Source organism: Falco punctatus, assembly GCF_963210335.1.
Source record: "Falco punctatus genome assembly, chromosome: 8".
In the NCBI taxonomy this organism is placed as follows: domain Eukaryota; kingdom Metazoa; phylum Chordata; class Aves; order Falconiformes; family Falconidae; genus Falco; species Falco punctatus.
Window position 1 is genome coordinate 25,307,524 of NC_137588.1, and position 27,067 is coordinate 25,334,590.

General features: G+C 53.1%; 1 protein-coding gene across 2 annotated transcripts in view; it reads right to left on the reverse strand.

Moving 5' to 3' along the window:
* Positions 1 to 292: 292 nt before the first annotated feature.
* SLC4A3 (solute carrier family 4 member 3) overlaps positions 293 to 27,067 on the reverse strand; it is a 34,782-nt gene continuing 8,007 nt past the window's right edge. Inside the window, exons 4-23 of one of the 2 annotated variants that reach the window (XM_080399138.1) lie at positions 24,334 to 24,656; positions 23,735 to 23,877; positions 22,947 to 23,158; positions 16,790 to 16,941; positions 15,980 to 16,160; positions 15,291 to 15,426; positions 15,014 to 15,188; positions 14,512 to 14,608; positions 12,577 to 12,761; positions 10,337 to 10,550; positions 9,788 to 10,009; positions 9,309 to 9,457; positions 7,700 to 7,894; positions 7,046 to 7,252; positions 6,336 to 6,425; positions 4,580 to 4,746; positions 3,951 to 4,204; positions 3,452 to 3,621; positions 2,800 to 2,973; positions 293 to 2,050 (exon numbers count right to left, since the gene is read on the reverse strand). In XM_080399138.1, the coding sequence (XP_080255264.1) occupies positions 1,973 to 2,050; positions 2,800 to 2,973; positions 3,452 to 3,621; positions 3,951 to 4,204; positions 4,580 to 4,746; positions 6,336 to 6,425; positions 7,046 to 7,252; positions 7,700 to 7,894; positions 9,309 to 9,457; positions 9,788 to 10,009; positions 10,337 to 10,550; positions 12,577 to 12,761; positions 14,512 to 14,608; positions 15,014 to 15,188; positions 15,291 to 15,426; positions 15,980 to 16,160; positions 16,790 to 16,941; positions 22,947 to 23,158; positions 23,735 to 23,877; positions 24,334 to 24,656 (3,524 nt within the window). In that variant the 3' untranslated portion in view covers positions 293 to 1,972. Of the gene's footprint in view, positions 2,051 to 2,799; positions 2,974 to 3,451; positions 3,622 to 3,950; positions 4,205 to 4,579; positions 4,747 to 6,335; positions 6,426 to 7,045; positions 7,253 to 7,699; positions 7,895 to 9,308; positions 9,458 to 9,787; positions 10,010 to 10,336; positions 10,551 to 12,576; positions 12,762 to 14,511; positions 14,609 to 15,013; positions 15,427 to 15,979; positions 16,161 to 16,789; positions 16,942 to 21,790; positions 22,571 to 22,946; positions 23,159 to 23,734; positions 23,878 to 24,333; positions 24,657 to 27,067 lie in introns of those variants that run through there. The other variant, XM_080399139.1, reaches the window with a different exon arrangement.

A 27,067-nucleotide genomic window follows, 5' to 3' on the forward strand; every position in this document is an offset into this window, starting at 1 on the left:
ATGCGAGCAGGCATGACCATGCGTTTCTGGTTAAATATGGGGCTCAGCCTCCTGCTTCCAGCACCAAGCATGGGGGCTCCAGCCAGGCCCACAGTAACCGGCCTGCTTGGTGATGGTGGTGGAGAGCCCATCTCCGTGCCGGTGGTGGGTGACAAGCTGACAGTCCCCATTTCAGCTGGGGCCTGCTCCCTCACTGGCTGCTGTCACGGGCAACTAACAGTTTTCTGTCAGGGAATTTCAATCAATTCAATTTATTGCCAATTAACAAATAAAAGCAGAGAGCCAGACATGGTTCCTGTGAAGAGTTTATTGGTGTAGCTGTTTCCACTACAGTCAGAGGAGTCACAATGCACAGCGACAACAGGCCTCCTACACTACATGGGGAGGACAGGACACACACGGCCACAGACACACAGAGACACTGTCTCTCTGCCCCGGGGCCCTGCAGGGGGCCAGGCTGTGGGGCAGGAACCTGCTGCGGGGGAGGTTTCTCTGGTGGGATATTTCTGCAGCCTCCTGGGGAAGGTGCCAGACCCTCCTGGTAATGAAGCACCCACCATCTCTCGCAGGAGCCAGGCTGCTACGTGGGAACCGGACCAGCAGCTTGCCCCAAATCCAATAATGAAGTGGGCATCCCAGCCTCCTCCAGAAGGCCACTCCAGCTCCAACCATCAGGGAGAGGCTGGGGTGCCATCTCCTCTGGCACCACCCTCAGAGCCGCCAGGGGCACCGACAGCGGTTTCTGAGGCAGCTCTGAATGAGGGTTGCCAGCCCAGGGTGACCCCAAGGGACAGCCCAGCCAGGCGGAAAGATGTTCGGAGGTGCCCAGAGGTGACGGGGGCTGTGCTGGGCATGCTGCATGCTGCTCCTTCCCACTTGGAGGGCACCCCTGGACATGAAAGGTCACCCTGGTGTGGCAGCAGAATTGGGGCTGGGGGGTTCAGTGACTTCTTTGTATGGCTGCAGGGAGCCAGACCCAGTGGATCACTGCACAGGGAAAAGGAGGGGACCCAAAGGACTGTTCTGTGCTCCAGCACTACATCTCTTGTATAGGGTTTGGTCTCAGGGATAGGAACGTGGGGGTCAGGAACTGGGATGCAGCCCTGTGATGAGTTTTTACCCCTGCAACCTTGGTGGAGGTGCAGAATGACACAGGACTCCTCTTAGTCCCTGCAAGAGGGCAGGCACTCAAGGCTTCAGGATACTTGTTTGTTCCCAGTCTCCCCTCCTGGTGCAGTTTTCCTTTGGGAAGAGGGTTGGGAAAACTGGATGGAAGCAAACAGCCTCCCCCATGCTGAGCAGGAGCTGAAAACAGTCCTGTGAGAGGGTGACTGGACAGATGATGGTCTCAAGGACAGGGCCATGGTGCTGGTCCCTCTTTGCCCATCTGCAAGGCTGCAGCAGCCCCGCGGGGGCCAGGGGCTAGAGCACAGGCCCAGCGTGAGGCCTCCTGGAAGAGGGGCAGAGGGAGCAGGAGCAAGACATCTGCCAGCTGAGCAAGGAGGCTGCTGGCCTGTGAGAAACCTAACGGCTGTCTGCAGGCAGCATCAGCCCATCCCTGTGACTGCTCGGGGGCACATGGTGCTGAGACACCCAAGCTTCATGGTAGCAGAGGGGGACACAGTGGCACCAGCCGGAATAGCTCCCCTTCACCACCTGGAGGCCAGGCACAGGCTGCCTCCAGAAGAGATGGGGCAGACCCCTGACCCACGGGCACTCGGGACCCACACAGCTTGGGGATGTGAGAGGCATCTCTCAGCCCACCAGGTCCAAGAGGAGAGAGACTCACAGCCTCTGCTGAGCAAGTGATGGGGCAGCAGGAGGTGGGGCTGCCCACTGCGGGGCTATGGAACCGCCACTTGTTGGTCCAGGCAAGACATTGCGTGACTCATGGCAAGTCTCCAGTTAGTCCTTGGGAGGGATGAGCAGGCATGAGTGGCCTGTCCCATGAGTGGGGAGGGCAGCTCCCAGCTCACACAGGCATATGCAGCTCGTTGTACTCGTCCCGGCCGTCCTCATCGAAGTTCGGTTCCGCATCCTCTGAGTCCAACTGGGGAGAGGCAGAGACCGGGCTCTGAAGGCCACAGCCGACCCCAGAGCAGGATCAAGCCTGGCACGGAGGGATCAGTGCACCGCGAGCCAGGCAGCTGGGCTGCGCTGGGAAGACCAAAGCTCTTGCTCCTTCCCTTTCCAACAGGGCCCTTTTTTGCCCCTCATGCCCACCCATGTGTCCCCAGTCTGATGCTCTCTCTTGTAAGTGTTCCTGTTTGACAGTGCCCCATCACTGGGGCTTTGTCCAGCACAGCAGCTCCTCCCTCCTGCCCTGCTGGCAGGCTCCAGGCTGCTCTCCAACAGAGGCTCAGGATGTTGGCAGCAGCAGAGGAGCTGCCAGCACCCTGGCACTGTGATTATGTGCTCCTGTGCCAAGCAGCCACAGGCTCTGGTGTGCTGCTGGGCTGTCCTTGCTGCTGTCTCTGGGGAAATGGGGTGTCTCTGTATAAATAAGTCATAAATGGGGAGGAGGATGGAAGAGGAAACCCTTTTTCCACGCCTCTGTGTGGTAGGATCTTCTGTCTCCTTGCCCTCGGGTGCCCTTCCATCCCACACTGCACTCCCAGGGCTACAAGCCCTGAGGAAGCCATCCACCCCACTACTGCTGTTGAACAAAAGACCCCCTGATAACAGCAGGGAAAGCCAAGGCTTTTGCAGCCCAGGATCTCCCAGCCTTTCAGTCTGTCAAACCTCCTGAACCTCAATCCAGTGTTGCAAGGTACACCGTGAGGACAGTTATCTGCTTACCGCTTTGAGCTCCCTGTCGTGGAAGAAGCGGGGCAGCACGAAGCGTCGCAATGGCACTGTCATGATCAGGACAAAGGGGAAGGCCAGGGATGCCACCGTAGATTTTACCACCCAGAGCAGCACAATGCAGGCCAGTTGAATGCAGGTGAAGAGATTCATTCTCCAGGTCTTCACCTAGGGAGATAAATCCAGCCTGAGAACACATTACCCTTCCACACAGATTAATGAAGACCCAACTGACAAAACATAACCCTCCTGCACAGCACAGCACAGTAACACAACACTGCTGCATGCTCTCCCTGCCTGTACTCTACAGCAAAGTAGAACTCCAAAACACATCAGCCTCTGTGCAACCTACGTATCCACCTGGCAGTGCAATGTCCCGACACCTGCTCAAGAGATGCATTGCTCCTGTAAACAGTCTGTCCATAACAATATCCTGGCAAGACACTCCTGTGCACAGCCTACCAGCACGCTATCCCAGCATTGTATCACCTCTGTGTACGGCTTGCACTTACTTCTTGGCACAAGCTTGCAGCCAAGGCAGGTCACCAAGCCAAGCATCACTCTAGCAATGCACCATCCTCCCCTCATCTGACTCTTCCTCCTCTGTTCCTCATTACCCGGTTCCTCGCAACCTGCCTTCTCTCACCTTGACAACATAGATGTGGTCAGGGTGGTGCTTGGACGGCATGAAGATCAGGAGCAGCCGCTCGTAGAGCTGGATGCCAGTGAGCGACGTAACCCCCATGTAAAGGAAGATGCCGAAGAGCACAGCCAGCGGGATCTGCCGCAGCATGTTCCCCATCACAATGGACAGACCTGCACAGACAGAGCTCAGGGCATGGCGTGTCCCACACCGGCCCCTCCACAAGGCACCTCAGCCTCTGTCCCTCTCCTGCCTCCTCTCTGTCTGACCCAGGGTGCAAGGGAAAGGAAGCTCCAGAGGCATCTAGCTGGAAGGGTTGCAGAGATGGACTGACCACGGGGGGTACCGAAGGCTGCCAGGAGAGCTCAGCATAGGTGGGGGCAGTCCTGCAGCAGGTGGGCAGAGCACAGGCTGGCCTGTGGGCAGGGGCACTGCCAGGAAATTCAAGTGGTGGGCCCTGACCTCCCCACCCCTCAACTCCTCCACCCAAGCAGAGGCTCACCAACAAGGGCAGCAATAAGCACTCCAGTCACACGCTGCTCCTTCACCTCCTCGATCTTGGGCTTCTCCCCAGGTGCAATGGCCTTGCTCATGACTGTCAGGGCGTTGACATGAGTGACGGAGCGCACCGTCGCCGCAGTCAGCCAGGGCAGCCCGAACAGTGCACAAAGCCCCCCCATAGTGCCAATGAGCAGCAGGTCCAGGTGGAAGCCAGAGCCTTTCAGCAGCTTCCTCTCCTTCTTGCTAACAATCAACCTGGAAGGAAAAAGAGCCTAGGTCAGTTACAGGCCCAGCCCTGTCCCCAGGAACAGCACTGCAGCTGGAGACAACGTTCACTCCCTGGAGAGAGCACACATAGGGACAACAAGGAGATGGCTGAGAGGGACGGTGACCATCAACCTCAGGTTAGAGGTTTCATCCTGTGCTTAGCTGAGGCAGGTCTCCACCACACAGTATACCAGGCAGAAAGCCAAGAGATGATGGAAGAACCCAAGAGGGTACAGTCTGAAATGGCCAGGACCTTGCCCTTGCTGTCCTGCTGGGATGCCAGGCGCATCTTCACATGAATGGCACCAGCACCTGCTTGCCCAGGTGTTAGTGATGGTTGGCGTTGGCAAAGGAGGTACTCACGTAGTGATCTGTGTCTCCATGAAGATAAGAATGAAGACCAGGAGGGCAGGGATGGCAGACGCAAACATCATCCACAGCGGAAAGGTCCCACTGCTGCCCATGGGGTGAATGAACCAGCCACGCTTGTGAGGAGATGTGACCGACAGACCAGAGGGGACATTCAGCTTCTGGTGGTATAGCCGCAAAACCCAGCAGTTACTCATCAATACATACATACCCACAGCCTCACACAAGACTAGCCCTGATCCTCTTGGTCTCCCTGGTCTGAGCACCTCAGATGATGGAACAGGCACCCTGACCCAGGCAGAACTTTCTCATGGACAATCCCCTTCAGTGAAAAAAATCCCATGTCCCCTAACATGGGCCTGTCTCATTTCCTTTCAGCTATTGGAATTTCTTGGGTTTTGTCCAAGAGACCATGGAAATATCTTCCCTAAGGAAGCTTGCTCCTATGTTAGTGCTTGCAGACCATGGTTAAAGCACTCCTTCACCTCTCCTTGGAGAAATCAAGTGTCCTGAACTGCCTATCCTTCTCCGAGGTGGCTTTCCAGACTTGCCAAGCCTTTTCTGAGACAGTTTTCAGTATTGTTTTTGCAGCGTGGACCCCAGAAGTAGTCACATTCTCTGGAAATGACCTCACTGATCATGTTCAGAGGGAACATCATGTTTGTGCTCCCATCAGAAATCACACAGACTCCTAGCTGTATACTGTCCCGACCCTGTGTTCACCAGCATTTGAACTCTTGGCTCTGCGCTGCTCAACAGCAGTTCTTGCTATCTGCCTGCGTGAGCACTGCAGGGAAAGTTTATGATTTGCATTTATGTTAATCAGCATAAGTATGAATAATATTCCTGGAATGCTTGTACTTGAGCTAAGCTGTGCAACCAAGTACCGTTTTCTCAGAAAGCTTTGTACATATGCTGAGTTAATACTGAAATGAGAATGCTTTTGATATTAATTGTGGAAGTGTAGAAGGGTATGAAAAGGATGTAACAAAGTGCGTGATTTTACTAACATCTGATAAAACCAATTTTTTCATTGAAATTTAAATGAATAATGTATTTGGATTCCACTAAGCCTTGTGCTGTCGATAAAAACTTTGCATGCTGAACAGGAACTACTTTTCACCCTCTCCCCGATATTAGTTGAAAAAAATGCCAAAACAGAAAGATATAACTACACATCTACTAAAAAAGGGGGAGGAAAGGAGACCTGTGAGATGGGTTTGTTTGTTAACATTTAAGTTTGTGCATAAACTGGGAAAGAGATCATTGTGTTTGAGATAAAGTGATCAAAATATTTAGTAGCCTACAATCAAGCAGACTATAAACATGTTAAGTAGTAAATCCATGACAAGTACCCTGCTGAAACCACTCTACATACCACCCCCTTCAGCATGTATAACCAACCAGTTTATGTCTTGTTGATCGTCTGCAAGTTTTTGGAGTTTCAAACAAGGAACTAACTGCACTGAATCTCTCTGGCCCCCTAAAGCCTACCCTACTAACAGCTGGAATATCAGAGGACTACTAGGGAGCTCCAGTCCCTGCAGCTCTGGTCTCAGTCTCAGCCAGACCCTTGGAGCCTCCCTTCAGTGTGGGAGTAAGGACAAGGGGAGCATCTCTGTTTGCTTTGTGCTCTTATGACTAAAGAGGCAGGAAATCCAAATCGCCCACCACACAAGAGCAGGCCATGGTGCTGCAGGGATCACTGCTGGGCTGAAGGAGGGGGTCTGAGGGTGGCTCTGGCACCTACCTGCGTATATGTGTCAGTGATGGTGTAATCCACCAGCACCATGACCAGAATGGAGATGGGGATCCCAAAGTCTCCAATGATCCGCCGAGCCTGCAAAACAAACACCCTTGCTGGCAAAGGGAATGCGTCAGCTCCATGCACTCGCCCTGCTACAGGGAGCCTGCAATAAAGCGAAGCCCCATACGGGGCCAAGCACCACTGCAAATCTGAGCACTGATGACGAGCAGGGCAAGGGAGCCCAGCTTTGACCCATAGGGCTGCGCATCCCACTGCCCACATAACATAACACAGTCCTCCAGCCACTCTTAAGTGACTGACTCGTTGCGCCTATTGGCCTATTCAGATGGTGCTCCAGGTATTACACAAATGCCCTGGATGTAGAGAGATGACCAAAGGGAAAAAGTTGTAAGCTCTTCTTCCTATACTCTATTTTAACAGACTTCTATCCAGCCAATGGAGCTTTCCCAAGGTCCAGAGGACTTTTCAGCAAAGCTCAGTGGAGCAGGACAGTGCAGACACCATCATGAACAGCCAGCTCTGGTCTGCAGCCTCGGTCAGGCTACCATCCCTTCTGCATGGTATTCAAGGGATTGCTGGTGTTTCTTTGGGGTATGGTCCAAATGCTCTGGAGGACAAAGGTCTGCAGCAAGAAGCAGTATTTGTTTGGCACATTCCTTGTCCTTAACATCTGGGTCCCACAAATTTCTCACCTTTCCTCCTAAAAAACGGCTGTTCTTGAACTTGCGCATAAAGAAGGCAATGAAGAAGGTGCCTAGCATGAGGATGAGGGAGAGGAGAGCAGTGTTGGGCTGCATCCTGATTCCCAGTGACATTGCATCCGCAGAGAGCATGCTGGCATTCAGGCCGCTCTGCACGTTCGGTGGGTAGAACTTCAGCAGAGGATGTTCTGCAAACACCTAGGCAGGTGAGAGAAGCAGCAGGCACTGTCACCGCAAGGAGGGGCAGGGAGCACTGTCACTACTGGGGGCAGGGGGAAGCGGAGGTGTTCTGCTCTGTGGAGAGGTGAGGGCGGTAGATGGTGGGTGCGGATAATCCCAGCATCCGTCACCTCGCCTCACAACCTACCCAGCTGGAGAGGGCTGGGGAGAGAAAAGTGGCCCCTCTTTAATGCCTCCTGCAGGAAGAAAAGGGGAGACAGATGTTAGGGCTCATCCTGCCAGCCTCTGTGGTGGCACAGGGGCCAGATGGGCTGCGGCACGAGAGGCCAGCAAAGAACTGCTCTGCAGAACACCTAGGAAAGCTGTGGCTGAGCTGGCCCTGCTCCCCTGCCTCCTGTATGCTAAAGCAGCAGGTTCCTGGGGGATCAAGAGATGCAACAGCCCATCTCCCCGGGGAAGGTTCACCTTGTACAGTTTGTAGAAGGTCTCGTAGATAAAGATGAGGGAGATGAGGAAAGCAAAGATCTCCTGGGTGAAGGGCGAGATGTAGCGCACCAAGAAGCTTCCCTCAGCTGCCACGATAATGAAGATGAAGACAATGAGCCACAAACCAATCCACACTCTGCCTGTCAGATACTCAATGCCTTGTGTCTGGCAGAACTGAAATGGAAAGGGGAAGGTGTTACTCAAGGCGCCCCAGGCTGCCTCCCACATCTGCTTCCCATTAAGATCAAACACAATCCTGGAAAAAAGCATCTGCAACTACTTGGGCATCCAGCACAGAGACAGTGAATTTGGGGCTGGAGTCAAAGGTAAAGTCACAGACTTTGCATTAACACCAGCCAGCTCATACCAAGCAGGTCTTTACTCCTCCAGTCTTTGTAACAGTGCCTCCCTCACTCTCTGTTGAAGCCACCCCATGCATGACGCTCTCCATCCCACCCACATGGAGGTGCCATTACCCAAACAGCTCTCCACTGCTCTGTGCACTCACCAGCACAAGCCCATTCCCTGCAAAGGAGGGCCTGAGCAGCTTGCTATGTCCCACTGCATAAAGGCTGGGGCGTGATCCCAGCCAGCGCCCTGTGTACACACACGGTTCTATGTGTGTGGAGAAAAGCCGCAGGCTGTCACCACAGAACAGACCATCTCCACTGCCTCTGCTCATCCACACACAGCAACAAATCACATCCCTCCCTTCGCAGCCTTCCTTGGTACCACCACAGACAGTGCCCTCACGCAGGGCAGAGGTACACCTTTGTACATAATGACTAGGCAACGCAAAAGCAGTCAGTGAGAAGTGTGGTCACAGGAGAGCAGAGAAATTCCCACTGTGCAATGGCATCAGCAGCTCCAAACTCCTGACACACCAAGGTGAAAATCTAGCTGTAGGAAAAAACAGGCTTTAAAAGCCCAGACATGCTAGGAATCAGAAAAAAGGAGAAGGATTAGACCCACTGCTTGGAGGTACAGTGACATAGGGACGCTTTTAACAGCAAAGAGATCGTGCTACTTGAGAAAGAAACTTGTCCATCCTGGATGGCCGTGATATCTCTGCACACACCCTTGGGCTCATCCCGAGGTGGGAGTAACGTACGTGGGACATCCCAGATGGGTGGTACACTGAATGTTGCTGGTTTCCCATACAAGGAAACCCAGACACAGGTAAAAGTCGTGAACTAATCTTCAAAGGAAGCCCCAAGAACAAGGAAGTATTACGGACTAGCATTTTAGGATACAGCTACAAGTGCTCATTCTGCCAGGATGGGCTACAGCACAGGGCTGGAGGAGGATGCTCCCCTCACAGTCAGCAGGTAGAGGAGTGCTGTTACCACTGTCACACCTCAAGAGGGTCAGCCCCCAGGATACAGCAACAGAAGGCAGAAGTCCTTATGGCATGACCTGCCAAGGGTCAGCAGAGCCAGGGCCAGCCACAGCTGAGCTGAGGGCAGCCTGGCAGGACCCAAGGAGTTCACCCCATTCTCCATTTGGAGAGCTGAGAAATGCCAGCTGCCCTCTCCAGCACAAGGGCAGAGCGAGCAGGTGCTAAGCACGGACACTGCCTCACATGTACCTTGTAAAAAGCTTCTTCAAACACCAGCAGAGGCCCTGAGAAGCCAATGACCAGGAGCGGCTGGGCTCCGAGTAAGGAGAAGAGGATCCCTAAAACCGAGGTGGAGATTATCAGCTCGGAGACCCCCATGAGACCCTCAGTTTTCTCTCCTGGGAAAGAGAACAATGTGTGAGTATTACAGCCTGGGCACAGGCACCGTCACCACAGGCAGGCAGGCTGCAGACACAGCTCCAGACGGAGGAGGCAGGTCCCCATCCCATCAGTCAGAGGTCCCCTGCATTGGGCAGGGAGCACAGAGGGAGCCCGGGGAGCCGAGGCTGGAGAGGCCAAGTGGCAGGGAGGGGACAAGGCAGCAGCAGAGGCACAGCGCTGCTGCTCTCCCCGAGCAAGCAGCACCGAAGCCCACCCCAGCACAGCATTACACAGACACAGCCAGTGTCCCAGCGTGCAAAGAGCAGACCAGAAAGCAGGCCCATTACCTAGGAGTCCCCCGAAGGTGATGGCAGGAGAGAGAGCAGCAAAGTAGATGAAGAGAACGGCTGCGAGACACTGGCTGTGCAAGGCGTCTCTGATGTCACTGAGGTATTTGGGGTACCTGCGCTTTATGTCCCGAACCAGACCTCCAAAAAATATCCCGGTCCGCTTCAAAGGATCGTCCTCAGCTTCCTCCTCTTCTTCCTCAGCTTTCACTTCACACAGCTCTGGAGGTGCATGGAGGGCAGGGCTTGAACAGGGGAATGTGTGTCCGCCCTTGGGCTGTCCCTCTCCCCCATACCCCATGGAGACCTTTCTCCAGCAGCACTAACCTGGTGGGCCCCCTGCGACTGCACATCCCACTGCCTCCAGCCACCCCCAGCTGCCAGAGCTGCCCGCAGCCACTGTCCTGCCGCCCCCTGCCCTCCTCCCCACTGCCCACTGCAGGAGCCAGGCCCCGCTCACCCCTCTGCCAGGCTCTGTGAGGGGAGGGCCCACTGGGGCACGCAGGGCACTAGGCACAAGCTCTTTTGCCCAAATGTGAGTGGAGAGACCTTTGGCTTCCTGGACAGCCCCCTCCTTCATGGACTTCTGCTCCCTCTCCTTCCTCTTCCTCAGCAGCAACTTCTGGAAGGTGGCAATGGATTTAAGCAAGTCTTTCCCCTCCACCTCTGATGGGGGGATGACAATGCTGCAGTCCAAGAACTCATTGATTGCGTTGAGGAGGTCTTGTCGGTCATCTGCCATGTATGCAGCCTCATGGAAGTGCTGGGAGGGGCAGGGAAAGAGAGAGAGAAGGTTCAGACCAGACTGCACCCAGCTACCTGCAGCCTGGGAACACGGCGCTTGCTGTGACCATACAGTAACATCCCGCTCCTCCAGCCCACTGCCTGTCTCACTACTGCCACTCTGTGACCCACACTCCTAAATTCCTCCTCCTTGTCCTTCTAGCCAGTGCCCCTCACCTAATCCCACGTCTTCCCTCCTTCCCCTACCCACCCTTTCCAGTGACCTCCTTGTTCCTGCTTTTCTCCCACAAGCCCCACTGCTCCTGCTCAAGATCTTGCTCCTGCAGCATCTCTGCCAGATCACAAGATGCCTCTCATGGGACCTCTCCATCAATCAAAATCAGATCTGTGCTTCCCAGCTAGTCCGGTGCCTCTCGTTCCCTAGGCTAGATGCTACACCTGGCCAGCCTGTGCCTCTGTTTACACCAGATCACTGTGGCTGCATCAGGCCAAGATCCTTCTCTTTACAAGCCCTGCGTGCCACTGCTTGGTCCCGTAGGGCTCTTGTTCAGAGCCCGGCTCAGAGTTACCAACAGCCAGGCACCACTTCTCCTGTCCCTGCAGCTCAACATTAGGACTCTGCGACAGACCAATGTCCTCCTAGTCTGGTCTTGGGTTTATTTTGAGAGAGAAGCTGGTGGAGCCCTGCAGGTAAAGCACAAGAACCAGCACCTGAGCAGGGAGCATGAGAGACTCTTGGGAGTCTCCACATGAGAGAGGGAGGGAAAACAGGAGTCTACAGCATGAGGGAAGCCATGCAAAGGAAACGAGGCAGAAAAGGGGAGATACTCCTGACAGCGAGGGCAAGATGACAAGGAAAGACTCTAAAGGAGACCATGAGGGGACAGCACTGCTGCGGAGAGGCAGAGAGGTGCTGCCAAATGGGCTGAAGTGCTGCGCTGCCTCTGGAACAGGCCTGCAGAGAAAGGGCTGGAGGAAAATGAACAAGTGGACAGCCTGTAAAGCAGGTAGGGAACAGCTAAGGTCCCTGCAGCACACAGACTCCCTGGAGCCGTAGCTTCGAACTGTAAATGATACCATACTCTCTTCGTGGCGCCAGCCACCGTGTAACCTTGCTACGGCCAGCCCCGGCTGCGGCAGCCGGCAACAGAGGAGCAGAGGCTCAAATGAGTGAGATCAGCCCACAAATGTAGTGCTGAAGCTGGAATATGGCACCTCACCTCTTCTGGCTAAAAATATGGTCTCAGCTGAGCCCTGTGCAATTTCTCGGAAGGGATCTTTCAGCTGGGAGCCCTTGTTGTTCACAACCCACCTGCAGAACGGACCTTTTAGTTCCCAGTTCAGGGAAAGCTGTGCACTGGTGGCAGGATCGGCAGTTACAAGGGACCAGCCAGGAGGACCCTGTGAACCTCTGATACTCCTGTCCTGGATCTATGCAGATGCTCAGATTGTCTTTTCGTTGCCCTGAACTCTTTACCAGGATAATGTAATTTCACTTTCCTGCCGTCTAGCCAGATGGGGGACTTCTAGCAGTACACACGTTTGGTAGAAAAACCTTCCTGCCTCCTCACGTCTCCTCCTGCATGCCTGTGCTCCTCTGCATAGACGCCCCAGTCACAGGACTCAGCTAGAAAGCATCCGACAACAGCCCCCTGGCATCGCTGTGTCTTGTTTTTAGTGTGGCCTGGGACAGGCATCATGGTCACAGGCACCACTCAGCTTCCCCGCCTCTCCATTTGTGAAACATCTACTAAACACAACTCCTCTAATCTTGGGCAGTCCTTCACTCCTGCTTCTGCATGCGGCCCCTTTCTTCACCCAGCCTAGCACTCTGTCCCAGCCAAATGCCTGTCCTACTCTTCTGTACTGAAGCCTTCTACCTTGGTCAAGCCAGGCTGCTCTTAAAAATCCCAGGTGTTCACACCTGCCAGTCCCACCCGGGCCTTTGCACAGCATCTCTCAGCACTCTTGTCCCAAGACTGACTTCTGAGGAGCTACTGGAGCTCCCTTGCCTGTGCCAGCATCACCTCCCGTCAGCTCCTCACCTTGTCAGACATGAGGGTGGAGATTGAGCGGCCAATTTCATGGTAGTCCATGTTGGCCTGACTCGGTCCCAGCAGCACAAAGATGAATCTGACAGGAATCGGGACCTCCAGGACAGATTCCAGGAAGACAGCCTCATTTAGTCGGACAAAAGCCATAGTTGGCTGCTCCAGAAACTGCACACAACCTGCCAGGAGGCAATGTTTTGAGCAGAGTTAATCACCGGGGTGAGGTGTACTAGGCTGAAACAGGGATTTTGAGGGTTCCCACAAGCCCTGCAGTCCCACACATGTCTCCAGACCACTGTCACAGTGTGGAGCTTCATGCCAAGGACTGCCCCAAGCTCCCTGTTCAGTCACCACTCCCCAGCAGTGCTACTTTCTTTAGCTTCCCAGTTCTTAATCTCTTACAGGAGGGCTCTAGTTACACTATAAGGGGCTAACATTAAATCAGAAGGTTGTTTTCCACTAAGCCACTGCCTTACGGGAGAAAGTCTCTTACATGTTACTTTTATCAAAAAAAACTTCTAATCTCTCCAAAGAATGAGATCAGGTTTGCTTGACATGACCTATTTCCCATAAACCTCACTGCTTGACAATAATTACATTCTTATCCTTTAGTTCTTTATTAATTGAATTCCATATTAGTTCTGCCATTATGTTGGCTGTGAAGGACGTCAGGTTAAACAACCTACAGGTACTGGATCACTGTCCTTTCATTCTTGAGCGCTGATGCTATGAGCTTTCTTCTGTCTTTCTCGTATGTTCCCTCTATTCCTAGACTGGCTGGTGATTTGTTTTAGATGAAAACGAGCCAGTTCTCTAGAGACTCATAGGTGCAAAATGCAGTTTGTTTTACAATGTCCGCATCTCATCAATGCTTGGCAGCCTTCTCAGTTCTTAACAGATTGGGAAGTACTCCCGCATCCTCCGACACACCAGCCACTTCCTTCCCATACCGAACACAAATGTTTATTGAATACTTGTGTTTCTCTGACATTATTACTGATCTTTCTGCCATCTGTGTCCAGCAATGAGCTGTGTTCTGTTAGACTGGCAAATCTGGGCTATCTGAGTGGCCAAGTGAATCCCAAGACACAGTCTTACCTCAGAAATGGCCAGTGTTTAGTTATTTTGAGCATTCAAAGTGCATCTATGAAGCTGATTTGGCCTCATCATGGTTAAGTATCAGCTTGGTTGCACTGCCAAGCTGCTTTCCCTCAGCTTTTCATCTATTGGATAGGCAATTACATTTATTTAGCTTGTAGCGTAGCTACATTTGCTAAGATGTTAATGACAGCAAAGTGCTGGGAAAGATTACTCTTGTGGTCAGAAGGAACCAAACCCACTGATGCTCAAGCCTGCCTGCTCACAGCCCTCTTGTACAGAGAATTATCTCCTGGCAGTGCTATGGCCAATACCTGAGACCTTGCCACCAGCCAGGCCCCGCTTCCATAAACTCAAAGCTCCCTGGCACATACAACCAGCAACCAACACTGGCCAGGAGCGGGGCTCAGCTGCTGGCAAGGTGTGAAGAGGCCAGACGGAGGGCAGCAATGGCCAGATAACAGTGTGAAGCCCAACAGCAGTCAGTGCCTGGCCATCAGTCCCTTGGGCACCACCGACCCACTTCTGAGCTGCAAAATGGGATGTTCTGGTAAGCATGGCAGGACTTTCTCCCCTAAGCTGAGCTCCAGCTCCCAACAGCAGTGTCTATCAACCTCTTCATTTAGGAAAAGAACTACCCTGGCACCCCATACATTTAACACAAAATGGGTGCTGTCACCAAAGGAGAGAGCAAAGGTTCCTTCCCCAGCTGAACTTTGGGAACATGTACAAGATAACTGAACACCCCTCAGGAGGGAGGGCACAGAGAGCTAGGGCCAGAACCTGCTCTAGTCTCTTTTGGGGCTGGGGACTCTACATGTTGCCTCTTACCCACGAGGACCACTGTGGCCTCCGCATCTTCAGGGATCTTCTCCATCAGCTTCAGGTATTTACGGTGACCCTCAGAGTTATGGAGATGCGGGTTTTTCTGCCAGGGAAGAATAGAAACAAGTAAGGATGAAGTCCCTGTGCCTTGGTCTCCCTACACAGCCTTGCACCCCACTGGCATATCTGCACTTGGGCTTGCCTCGGCTGCATGCCCAACACCCTGCTTCACCGATAAGGCACCCTCTCAGCAAAGGCCACCCTGCAAGTGCTACAGTTGTTGCTGCCATGGAAGCTCAAGCAAACATCTGCATACAGTGTGAGGCTAAAATTAGGTCCCAAAATCATAATGCAGCGACCCAATTACAGCACTCCAGGTGATCCAGGTGAGCTCAGCCCTTGCAAGTGCAAGACCCCCCCATGAAGGCTGGCACCAAGGGCTGCCGCCAGCCAACAGTTGTCTCCAGGGTGTGGAAAAAGAAGCAATAACCCCTCATGTCATCCTCACCTCCTTGCACTCGGTCTCATTGGCCTTGGGGTCAGCCATCTCAATGCGCTCTTCCCCCATGAGGGGCACACAAGTGTCAGTGGTGTGGTTGTGATGGTGGTTCCCCACGATGGAGTTCATGCTGGAGCTGGAGTGGTTCCTCGGGAAGAAGCCCTCTTTCTCATCATTTGGGTGGCTGAGGGGGAGAGTGGTGGCCATGAAGGGACCCACCTCCCTTGCCACCTGGGGCTCACAGACAACCCTCCAAGCCCTGGCACCCCTCAGCCACGTTACCCACCTGTGCTTCAGCAGCAGGGCACGCAGCACGTTGGCTCGGTCTTCTGCTCTGATCTGGTCAGAGATGATCATGGTCTCCACCATGAGGTGAGCAATGCCAGGCAGAGTGGTCTGCTCCAGGTCAAGGAGGACAGCACCTGCCAGCGGGAGGGGAAGAGCCCTGCTCCTAGTGTGCAACACTCCCTGCCACATGCACATTCTGGAGACACAGCTGTCCCACCCAGAGCCAGGCTTTGACTGGGGTACAGGTTCTCTCAGCTGAGAAATGCCCCAGGTCCAGGCGTCCCATGTCCTCTATGTAAACCCTTGTCCTAAAAGAACCCAAAAGCTCCAGGATGCACTGGTAGCTCTGGTATCTCCCTCTCATTTTGGTGTCCCACTCTGACCAATGTTGCCTTTTCACAGCAAAGATGGGTCCAAGACCTGCTGGCCCAGGCACAATTGGGTGTTGCAGCTGCCACGTGCCTGAGAGCAGCAAAGCAGAGCAAGGAACCAACCCAGGCACCCTTGGGCTAATGCAAACCCTGGCAAACAGGCTGCAGGATGGCTGGTCTCCACAGGCTCTATATGGAACCTGGACACAAACACTGTTGGAGTATCTCTTGTGAGGGGCCAAACAGCAACAGAAGCTGTCCAGCAAAACTTGTCCCAGAGCAAGACACAAACCCTGGCCTGCAGTTCCTGACTCACCGTGGGCAATAGTCTTCCTGAGCTCCAACAGGCTGCGGAAGGACAGTGAAGCCACATGGGGTTTCCCCCACCTTGCTGTGTCCTCCTCCACATCCTCCTCAAACTTAATCCAGCGGGCCGTCTCCCTCCAGTGCATCTCCTGGTTTTTATCCACCACCAGCTCATTCAGCTCCACAAACACCTAATGCAAATTACAGTGAGGACATGAGACTTCCCCTGATGCATACAGCTCTACCAACAATATGCAAAAAGCCTCAGGTTTTTGCTTGGTCTAAAGTGCTACCTGAACAAGCCTGCCTTAGTTAAACCAGAAGTTTAGTGAGCAGAAGCAGCCAGGAAAAATATCACTGGAAGTGTGGAAGGAGTTTCCATCAGTCCATTCCACCAGCACAAGAAAGCTCCAAGTCAGATGGCATGGGCAGAGGAGAGAGAATGATGCAATCCCGCATCCCTTTCTATCAAATTGTGACAATTTTGTCCTCTGCCTGCTCCTTGGTTTCCCCCTAGATTTCCCACACTTACCAGAGATGGTGATGTTACAGTGCTGCCAACTTCCACAACAGCACTACCATTTCTGTGACTTTTTAATGTCTTTCCTAAAGTCAAAACTTTTTTGAAAAAATCTACGCTTATCTTGAAAAAAGTGTATTTTCAGCCCTCATGACAACAGGTAAGAGCTTGAAATGTCACCCCCAAGGCCATGTAAAGAATTAATTATACTGAAACCACATTTATCACTTTATAAAAGTGCCTGTTTGTAGTCCTGACTTATGGCTTCTGAAGAAGTGTGGAAGGACAGCACATGGATACCTCATGGGGCTTTCTATCCAACTTCTTCTTCTTCTTCTTTTTCTTGACAGATGGAGTTGATGCTAATTTTTTGCTTGTCCTGGTGATCTGACTCCGAGATGGTTTTTTCATCAGATGCCTCCTCACACCCGGGTTATCTTCAAAACGGTGGCCTAAAGATATGGGAAAGGAAAAAAAGACCACCAGTTTGTCTAGTGGAAACATGCTGTCTGGGAGAAAAACACATCCAAGCCCACCCTTCTCTCATTAGTTTATGCCAGCAAAGCTCTGGCAGCTGGAGCGCTCACTATCATCGTCCAGACCTTTGAAGATCCTTCCTGCCCCATCTGCCTACTTTCAGCTCTTCCAGATGACTGCAAGCTAATTCCTTCAAGAACAAGGCTTCCCACCGGGCTGTGCATACACTGGAGCATCACTGCAAAAGCTTTTATTCATGGTTCCTGAATAAACGGTGCACTGACCCTCCCCATACTCCCTCAACAAAAAGCAACCTGAAGCCTCGGCTGCACAGCTCTGTGCCCAGACAGCACAGACAGGCACCTGGCTGGGGCTCATTTCTCCCACTGGAGGAAGGCCTGGTGCTCAGCAAGCATAAAGGGCAGTGAAGGGGAAGGATATTTAGCTGCTGGTCTGGGAAACACATGGAAATATCAGTGACTGTTTATTTAATTGTGCGATGAGACTGTAGGATAACAGCGCAGACCAGGGCTGGCACGGAGGCTGGGCAGTTAACTCCAGCTATGGCTGTTTCTAGATGATCCGCAGTGCTGCTGTAATGCCTCTGAAAGGTCCGCATTACAGAGTTCGGTTGGCTGAAGCAAAACCTCCTGAAGCCTCCAAAGAAGCGGCTGAGGCTGCATTAATGACCCACCACCAAGCTACCAGTGCTGTTGGCAAGCCAGTGCCCACCAAAACCTGGCCACAACTGTGCCAGCCCCTTTTGCAATGCCAGAGAAACAGCACCTGGGAAACAGTCTGCCACGGAGAGCAGTTTCCTTGGACACTACCCAGAGACAGCAAGTGTATCTTCCTCAGCACAGACAGCCCATGGGGATGGGGAAAGCCTCAGAGCCTGGCTCCAGGATAGGCAGACTCGCCCAAGTAGACCACAGAGTCAGGGGTTTTGCTTAGCTTCGGTCTATCGAGGCTTACTGGTCCTGCTTGTAAGGCAAAGCCAAGGTCTTCTCCCTAGGGGAACAAGGGCAGCTCTCCACCAGCTGGGATGAATGTTCAGTCACCACATACCTTTCTGCACTTAGCTTCAAGACTTGCAGCTCTCAGGCCATGAGAGGTAGCAAAAAGCACTGGGTTTGAAGGCCAAGTGGTTGCTTTGATGTTGCAGGAAAACATCCGTGCATCTCTGGCATGGAAAGGCACATCCAGCAAGGCATACCATGGCCTTGCTCCTTGGAAATCTGGGTCACTAAATTAAATATAAAATGAATCGATACTGAGCTTCAGGGCATACTCCCCCATTGGCTGCCCTGCTGATGCACATCCTGCTGACAGCTGGACTCCTCCCTGCTCCACTTACTGCATCACAGCCTCGATGGGGACCAATAACTGCCCACCGCTACAAACATTTCTGGGAGCCAGGCACGTGTCGGGCTTCCTTGGGCTTTTGCATGGATTTCTCAGTTCCTGCATGCAGGGCTGCCACTTCATCATACTTGGTATGCGTTCATGCATAAAACGAACAGTCCACCAGGCAGACGATCTTGGTATCTGGCACTTTGCTCCAATCCCAGCACCTTTGCTCTCTTTCATGCACTCTGGGACTCATTCTCACCATGTCCCTGGAAGACCAGGACCAGAGGACACTCTGCCCATCAAGACCGAGCACTCGCCCAGAGCATGGCAAGTCTGCCCCATGGCGATGACAACCTGCTACACAGTGCTCTTCAGCAACAGCCCTAGAAAGCACACCCAGGCATTCAGTCTCAGACACCAAATGGCTGGAGGACAGATAAAATGAAAGGAGCCAAGTTTCCTTCCAGCATCTCCAGTGACTCCCACACTTGCTGATAGGGAAAGGAGCCCGAGTGCTGTAGGCTCAGAGCAAGCTGGTGAAAGCACACCTCCAGAGCCCTACAGAAGACTACGGAGCAATCCACTGTGCTGCTCTCCCTTGGCAGAGCTTGTGGCCACTGAGATGCCTGCTGGGGGAGACAAGTCAGAAGCAGAGTGGACATGTGGGCTTAATTTAGGAAGAGGCCACTGGCTTTGGGAGTCCCATGCAGAGCCCAGCTGAGGTGCTCCAGGCTGCTCTACAGAGAACCCTTCTGTCAGATTGGTGCTTTCCACAAATGAAAGTCAAGCTCAAGTGAGCACCTAAGTCTGGGGTCCTTACCCAGGACGGGATCTTGAACTGAGACCAAAGGGTGATGTGCCCAGGGCACAGCTCTGCCCTTCTTGCTTGAAGCCAAACTCTCCGGGGTGAGATTAAATAGCTGAGGACAGCTCTTGCTGCCTCCTCTCCAGTGCTCCCCAGGAGCAGAGCACAAGACAGTGACAGCATCTGAGGACAGAGAGTGATTCCTATCGTAGCTCCGCTACAACAAACCAGTACGGCACTCTCCCATACAGCATCTCCTACAGTCTCCTCCAGAAGACCTTGCCACACTGGCTTCCACTGTCAGATTTCTTGGGATGACCAAATGCCTTTTCCACCAAACTAAACCCGAAGATGACAAATATGACTTTACAATGGTTAAACTCTTCCTCCGACAATGCCTGTGCTAGTCAGTTCAACTCAGCAGATGACTGCCTTCAATTCCTGTGTTAGCTCCTGTTTCCCTCTTTTCATTAGTCCCTATCCACAAGCAGGAAGCCCAGAAAGAAGCACCAAGAGTATTTGTATCGGTACCAGACAGCAACCTGCTAGCATCATAGGGATGGGTGCGCACCTCCCATGTACCCCAATGATTAAGTTAGAGCAAGAAAAAAGAGATTGAAAACCCATCTCTTAGAATGTTTAAAATTAGACTAAGCAAAATGCTAATCAACATACAGTAAGTCACAACCATATGCTGGCTTCTGGAAAAAGCTACTGCCCTGTGCTGTGCGGAGTCCGAGTCTCCCCTGGCTGATACTGAGTCCAATGTGATAGGGAGAGCTGGACCCCAGCTCATCCCTGCTGCTGTCCTGCACTACCCACTCTCCAAACACTAAAAGGAATGCAAGGAGACCAGCTCAGGTCCAGCAAGGACTCTACTCTGCACAAAAGCTATTAAATTCCTCCTGGATCTGAGCTGGTCCTGGAAGAGGTACCCCATGGAGTAAATAGCTGGGCAAGTGGCACTGGCTGGACGTGAGCTGGCTGTGCACAGAACTGACTCTGGTGTCTCAGCCATCTTTGCCTCCACTATCTCTCTCTGTGGGATTAATCCACAGCGTGGACTGCCGTATCTCTCTGTGGGATTAATCCACAGCATGGATGCATTGTGCAAAAATAATTAAGAGTTGACTGTACAGCACATCCTATTTCAAGCACCTGCGGCATTAGCTGTAGCCATCAATGAACGCGTTAACTGCTAGCAAGTCAAATTTTCCCACTACGTAAGTGATGCGCATCACACCTTGCAGAAGTGATCTGCACCTTCTCCCTTCCCATGAATAGCCATCCTTTCCTGTGTGAACCTGGGTCAATTTCTCACACTTTTAATGTACAGTTTGCTCAGCTCAGGACAGCTGATGGAGCCAGTCTGCTCCAGGGTTCTATTTTGAACTTTGCTGCTATTATATTGTCTATCAATTTACAGTTAACAAGTAGCAGACCCAGCCAGAAGCAAATCTCCACTCGCTGGTCCCTGCAGAGGTACACAGACACATTTCTTACCCAAAGGCTTGTAAAGATGGGATAGGCCAGCTGGGAAAGAGAACATGATGCTGGGATGGGGAGGCAGGGGAAGTAGTGTTTTGCCTGAGATCACACAGAGGCAGAGAGGCTATGGCAGAGTCAGAAGCTGAACCGAGGCATCCCAAGTCCCTGTTGCAAGCACTCTGCCTCCCCGCTCCTGAGCGTTAAACTGGTAAATGGGCTAGTTCTGGGGTCATGTCACCCTCTCATGTGCACTCCTAAAATCTCTTGAAAAATTAACACACGATCTGGATGAGGACATTTGGGCAACTGCCACAGAGCTATGGCTATGAACTGTCACTCCCAAGCGACACACAAAGCCACCTTTTCATTATGAGTTACCACCATCTGCTGAGGAAGGACCGCCTGCACAAGGTGGGAGCAAGCCTCCGGTTTCTGCACAGTCCCCGGGACAGCTCAGACATCCAGCTCTCTGCACAGGATGCACGGGTATGGAAACAGATGCAGAGAACAGAAAGACGCTCTTTGCTCTCGGGATTCCTATTCTCTCCTTCCCTGCTTTTCCCGCTCTCTCTTCCTTCCTCTTTTCCCCCTTCCAGACACCCCAGACAGCCTACCACTAGGTAGTTTCACAGCCACACTCAAGCCTGCAGGCACAGAGATTAGTTATTTTTTCCTCTAGGCATTAGGATACGGTGCAGAGCTGAGAACCTGATACCCACCTCCGCTGTCAGATCCACAGCTCAGCTTGAATTCCAGCAGAGCAGCAGCACACTGTCACCTTGTGCCACAGATGGAAGGGGAAATGGCTCTGTCCTTATATACACCTCAAAGGAGCTGCTTTTTCCCTGACCACAGCACGGGCCACATCCTGATAAGCACAAACAGCAAGATGCAGCTGCCTCTGAAGCTGCTCAAGCGAGACACACACAGGGAAGCACCTCAGCACTATGACACAGATCTGTACAAAGACCTCAGACAGGCACACAAGACAGCAGGCAGCTCCGCCGGTGCCCCCAGGCACACAGTGGGGCAGACCAGCAGACCGTACTGCCTCTAAACCAGGAAACCAACCTGACACGGAAAGGGTGCAGACAGCAAACACAGGGTGGGGGATACGCACTTTAGCTGGGGGCTCTGAACTACAGCTTCAACCGTGAGGTGACTGCTCCAGTACTTACTGGTGGGCTCCCCGCCTGGGTAGCCAAGATGGTTTCTGATGGCTTCCCATAAATCATAGTCTTCAAAATTGAAGGCAAATTCATCGAAGTCTTCATAGCTGAGCGAGTTGCGAATATGGGTGCTTATCGCTACCTCCGGGCTGCTGCCCCCTTCTGATTCCTTCGCTGCCTCCTCTCTGTCTTGAAGGGTTGTCATTTTGTCCTTGTGAAGGTCAGGGGTCAGGCACCATGAGCCACTTGCCTTCAGAGGAGGGGCTGGGGTAGCCAGATCGATGTGTGGAAAGAAAGCTACCCCCCAGCAGGGGCTTCACCGCAGCCCCGGGGCCAACCTCTGTGCCTCGCTCCCCTCTTCGAAGGGCACGAAGGTGCCAGCTGCAGCAGCCCCAGGGGATGGCTGAGGCCCCAAGAAAGCTGACTCCACCCAGGGATGCTTCTGTGGGGGACTGCCCCCCCAGCTCCTCAGGAGCAGGGTCCTCGCTCTGCTGCGGGGTCTCGTGCCAGATGCCCAGGGGCACAGCGCCTGTGGCTCGGGGACAGCCAGGCTGTGTGTGCAGCACCGCTTCTCTCCCTCGCTCCCCTCTGGTGTCTCCCTCCCTCTCCAGCCTGCAGAGCAACCTATTGAATTCTCCATGTCCTCTGGCCCGGAGCGTGCATTTCCATGACGTCTCTTCTGTCTGCCCTCACGCCGCGCACAGGGGCAGTCCCCCTCCGAGGCACTCCGGAGAGGGCAGCTGCCTCTCCGCCAGGAGACCAGAGGAGAGGGGAGGCTCCTCGCCTCAGGTTTTCTGCGATGCCAGAGCTGGCGTGTCGCACAGAGGGCTGATTGCTGGGAAAGTGTGTCAGGAGAAGAGAGAGCTGGGTCTCAGGGAGACACAGGGAGCCCTAAACTGGAAGGGCAGTGGGATGGGTGGAGAAGCAAGCATCCATGGGGTGGGTGTGAGTAGAGGTGCTGGAAATGTGGGGATTGCTGCTGCAAACGTTGCAAAGCTGACAGAGGAGCCAGGGCTGGAAAGGCAGAGGCTGGGGGACAGGGGGATGAGGACCAAGTCCTGCAGCAGGCTGAGGACCACGCCTGGAGCTGCTAGGGAAGGGGGCAAAGCAGGGAAAAGCAAGGGACACACGCACTAGTAACATAGGTAGTAATGCAAAGCCTCACTTTTCATGCCGTCCAAGTCAGCAGATGCCAGCATCTGGGCTTCAGCCTCGTCCGTGGGGACACGCTGGTACGCTGCGCTCTCCAGCGTGGTCATGCTGCCAATGCACATCCTCTCCTTCAAGTCATAGGTAACCCGTTGTCCACTTGCCACCTGGCCCCAGGGCTTGCGCTTCTCCCATCCACGAGACAGACGTTCTCGAGGCCCAGGGAGGCTGTAGGAACGAAAGAGTCTGGTAGTAGCAAACAGGGTGAATGAGGACGGGCAATGGCCCCTTGTGCTGAGGTCCCTCAGCCCAGCCCTGGCCAAGAAGTCTGTGAAAAGGAGCGCAGCCAGGAGCCACCTATCACAAAACCTAAATGCTGCCCCTTCTGCTCCTCCTCTCTCCCAGAGAGGTTCAGCTTGTGGTCAGTGCTGGGGACCCACCTCTGAGTCAATGGCCTCACGGTCCCCTGACTTGGCCGACCCTCCTGGGGCTTCTCAGCCCGCAGGTCAGCAGGACAGCGCAAGTTAGCTGGGACGAAGGGTGCTTCAGCTGTGCAGCCCAGTGTCCCCAAACCTGCATTCTGGGGATCCCACGGACCCAAGGAAGTCACAGGAGTCCCAGGGAGTGACTGTCCCACCAGAGAGCAGTCATGCCACTCACAGCCGCTCCCCCTCCGGACCCCATGTCCCCTCTGGCTCAGCAGGCAAGTTCAGGCTGGGCACAGCTGCTACCCCTGGGCACAGGATCTGTGGCAGCAACCTCAAGCCAGGGAGAGCCGCGGGCAGCTTGGCACTGATCGCCTACCTGCGGGGAGAGGCAGGGCCCTTGTCCTGCAGCAGGTCGGCAAAGCGTGGCACAGAGGACAGGATGCCACACTCCTCCTCCACATGGAACTGCGCGGGGGCCAGAGCGCTGCTGGACTCCTCCTCATCACTGCCGATGGTGAACTGCAGAGACAACAGTCCTGACAGCAGGAGCCAGGGCAGGCAGCCTTCACCCGTCCCTGGTGTGCAGATCCTCCCCATATCCCCACCTCCTAGAACGGACCACACTGACTTCCCCCACGTGCCCCATACCCTGGGACTGGCCATATTGAGTCTCCCATAAGGCTAAGAACAGACATATTGACCTTCCCCCGTGGGCCTTACACACCCAAAATAGTCATGCACACCCTCCCCAGCTACCACCCCAAGCAATGGCTTATCTATCGCTGTCCTCCAGTGCCCATCTCTGTTAGGCGGGGACAAAAACACTCTTTCCACAATACTGCACAGCTACAACCTCTTCCCCCTGAGCAGCACACTCCCTTGACAATGCACCCTGGCACCCTCCCAGCATCAACTCTCCTTCCACCTCCCTCCCAGCCTCTAAGCCCCATCCAGGTAAGGATGCCCTAGCCTTGCCTTCGGTTTGCTTGGGGGCTCCAGCTTAGGGGACGTGTCCTTCCCACGAGCTTCACCCTCAGACTCTGCAGAGATCTCTTTCTCCTGAGCCTCCTCTGTCTCAGATTCTTCTTCTTCTTCCTCTTCTTCCTCCTCTTCTCCCCCCTCCTCGTCCTCCTCCTGGATGGTGGGGGTGACTTCTGAGGGGGGTACCGAGGTTTTCTTCTTTTTCCTCCTCCTTTTTTTCCTCCTGCTGGCACGGGGGGGCCTCTTTTGGAACTTGAGGGCAGAAGGGAGGTGAGTGGAAAGGGGATGATGGATGTGGTGCGAGGTTTGGCGGTGGACTGAGAGAGAAAAAGAGAGTCAGGGGCAGGAAGAGGCTGGGAGGAACCTGCCAGGCGCCCCTCCAGGAAACAGCATGGTCTGGAGATCAAGGGCCAGGAAGGGCAAGGAGAGCCACCAGCCCGCAGGGACATAGCAAAGCTCTTTCAGTGATGCAGCAGGCTATGTCCAGCCTGGGGTGGCTGGGAAGGCAGCCCTCCCATCCCAGTGCAGCTCCACTGCCCTGGGGAAGGCAGGACTCCTCTCCCAGTGTTGCTGAAAGCCACTCACATGGCTACACAGAGCTGCAGTGACCTGCCAGAGGCACTGTCCCATTCCTAAACATGGGGAAACATTTCTTGCATTTTTAAACAAGCATGATTTGGGCCCTTTACAAACATTCTAGGGACACGGCTTAGTGGCTAAGGACATGGCTTAGTGATGGACTTAGCATTAGGTTTATGGTTGGACTCAATGATCTTAAAGGTTTTTTCCAACCTGAATGATTCTACGATTTCCTTCCTGCACAGTGGTCTTTGAGTTAAACAGATGCACCTTATTTATCCCCCAGGCTTTGACAGAAAGTCCCTCCTGCATACCCAGGAACCACAGGCGGAGTCTTTTAGTGCAGTTGCAGCCTAAGTCCATGCCCCAGGTACTGTGAGGGCTTGTGTCTACCAGCCTCTGAAATGCAGGTTCAATTAGGAGGCTGTCTTTTAAAAACCAGGGTAAAAAACAGGGCAGAAGGACTTTTCTTTAAACCAATCTACAAAGAAAAACTCACACAGGCTTGACCTGGGTGTCGTGGGAATTACAGAGTGAGAAGAAATTAATGGCATTTCTGAGCCTTCACTCAAAAACAACGATAATGCACCAGGCAGGGAACAGGCTAAGTTCAGCATCTCCCTGTGAGAGAGAGGAAAGCCACTTCTGCCAGGTCTGCCTGCAGGCACAAAGCCTCCCACAGACAGTTTGCAGGGCACATAGACCCAGGGGCTGCACCCAGAGTCAGGGGGGCAGCAGCCACCTCGCAAGGCAGCATTGCTCCGCAGTTCTTCCTGAGGAATTGTTTCCAGCCTGTTTTGATTTGGTTCCTTCCCAGCTTTCCTGTGACATGGCAGCAAAATCTGTTTATAGTGAAAACTACCTTCAAAGGGCATTTTCAATGGAAGCTGTAACCTTCTCCCTGGGAGAGCCAGGCAGGTTCATTGTTCTGCTGTCATGTTTCCTTTCCTTTGGTTTCTCAAGTCTTTTCTCCCTTGTTTCCCCCCTTGGGAACAGCAGAGATATTTCACACACCTCCCTGGTTCAGCAGGAGAGGCTTGTGGCAAGATTAGAGGAGACTGGAAATGGTTAGACATCTGCTAATTGGAAACTTTGGGCTCTTTACAAACCCCTTTTCCTCCAAAGTGTTGCCTTCTTTGACTTAACTAGATGTACCATACTTCACTTGCAGGTTTTGGCAGAAAGACCCTCCTATCCCACTGCTGCACTCCTGTAGCACTGCTCTGCATGCCATGGATAGGTCCGGCATGAATTTCTAATGTAAGAAGAAGCAAGGAAGGCCTCAACCGTACACATTGCTCCTTCTACAGCACAAAGCTGCTGATGAGGACGCAGTCTGTTTCCCTTCTGGCTTGTTCATATCGGGCCAAAACAGAAACATCTACATTTTGGACCAGAAGGAAACCGAAGCCTTGGGCTGCAGGGAAGGGCAATGGTGGTAAATGGCTGATCTGGCAGAGAAGAGGGGAGCACCAGTCTTCACCCCTGCACTCGACTCTCCTTATGTCAGCTGATCACATCTCCACAGAGGTGGCCTGGACATGGGAAAAACACACCTCTCCCAAACACAGAAGGCTTCATGCCTCCCTCTTCTTCCTCCCTGCCCTCCTCCTTCCCTGCTCCCTTCCTTGCACTGCCTGCCTGTATGGAAAGTTATTGCCAAACATGTTTGATTACACTTCTCTGTGAACTTGATACAAGAGATATGAGAAAGTAATTTGGATAGGGAGCCCAGAAGGAAGAGCCTACATATTAGGAATTCCTGGGTTTGAATAGGGCAGGAAACATTTCTAAACCCAGAGAGCATTCATCTCCATAGGCTGGTATGTTATCTTTCAGAGTCTAATGACCTAACCAGATCTTCCAGCTTTATGAATACAAACTGCATAAAACTCCTGATAACCAGGGCTGACATAGTCCTAGATAACAGGGATACGTCAGGAGCTCGGAGGAAAACAAGCTTGATTCTGACAAAGAAAGAAGGACTCTCCTATTAAGAAGGAAAAAAAAAAAAAAACCCAAACAGTACAATTATCTAGTTAAATTTTCAAAGAAGCTTCTGCCATGCATGCTCAAGCAGATCATCCGTGTCCTCCAAGCCAACCCACACACCTGTCCACACAGGCAGAGCTTCTAAGCAAGTAAGTCC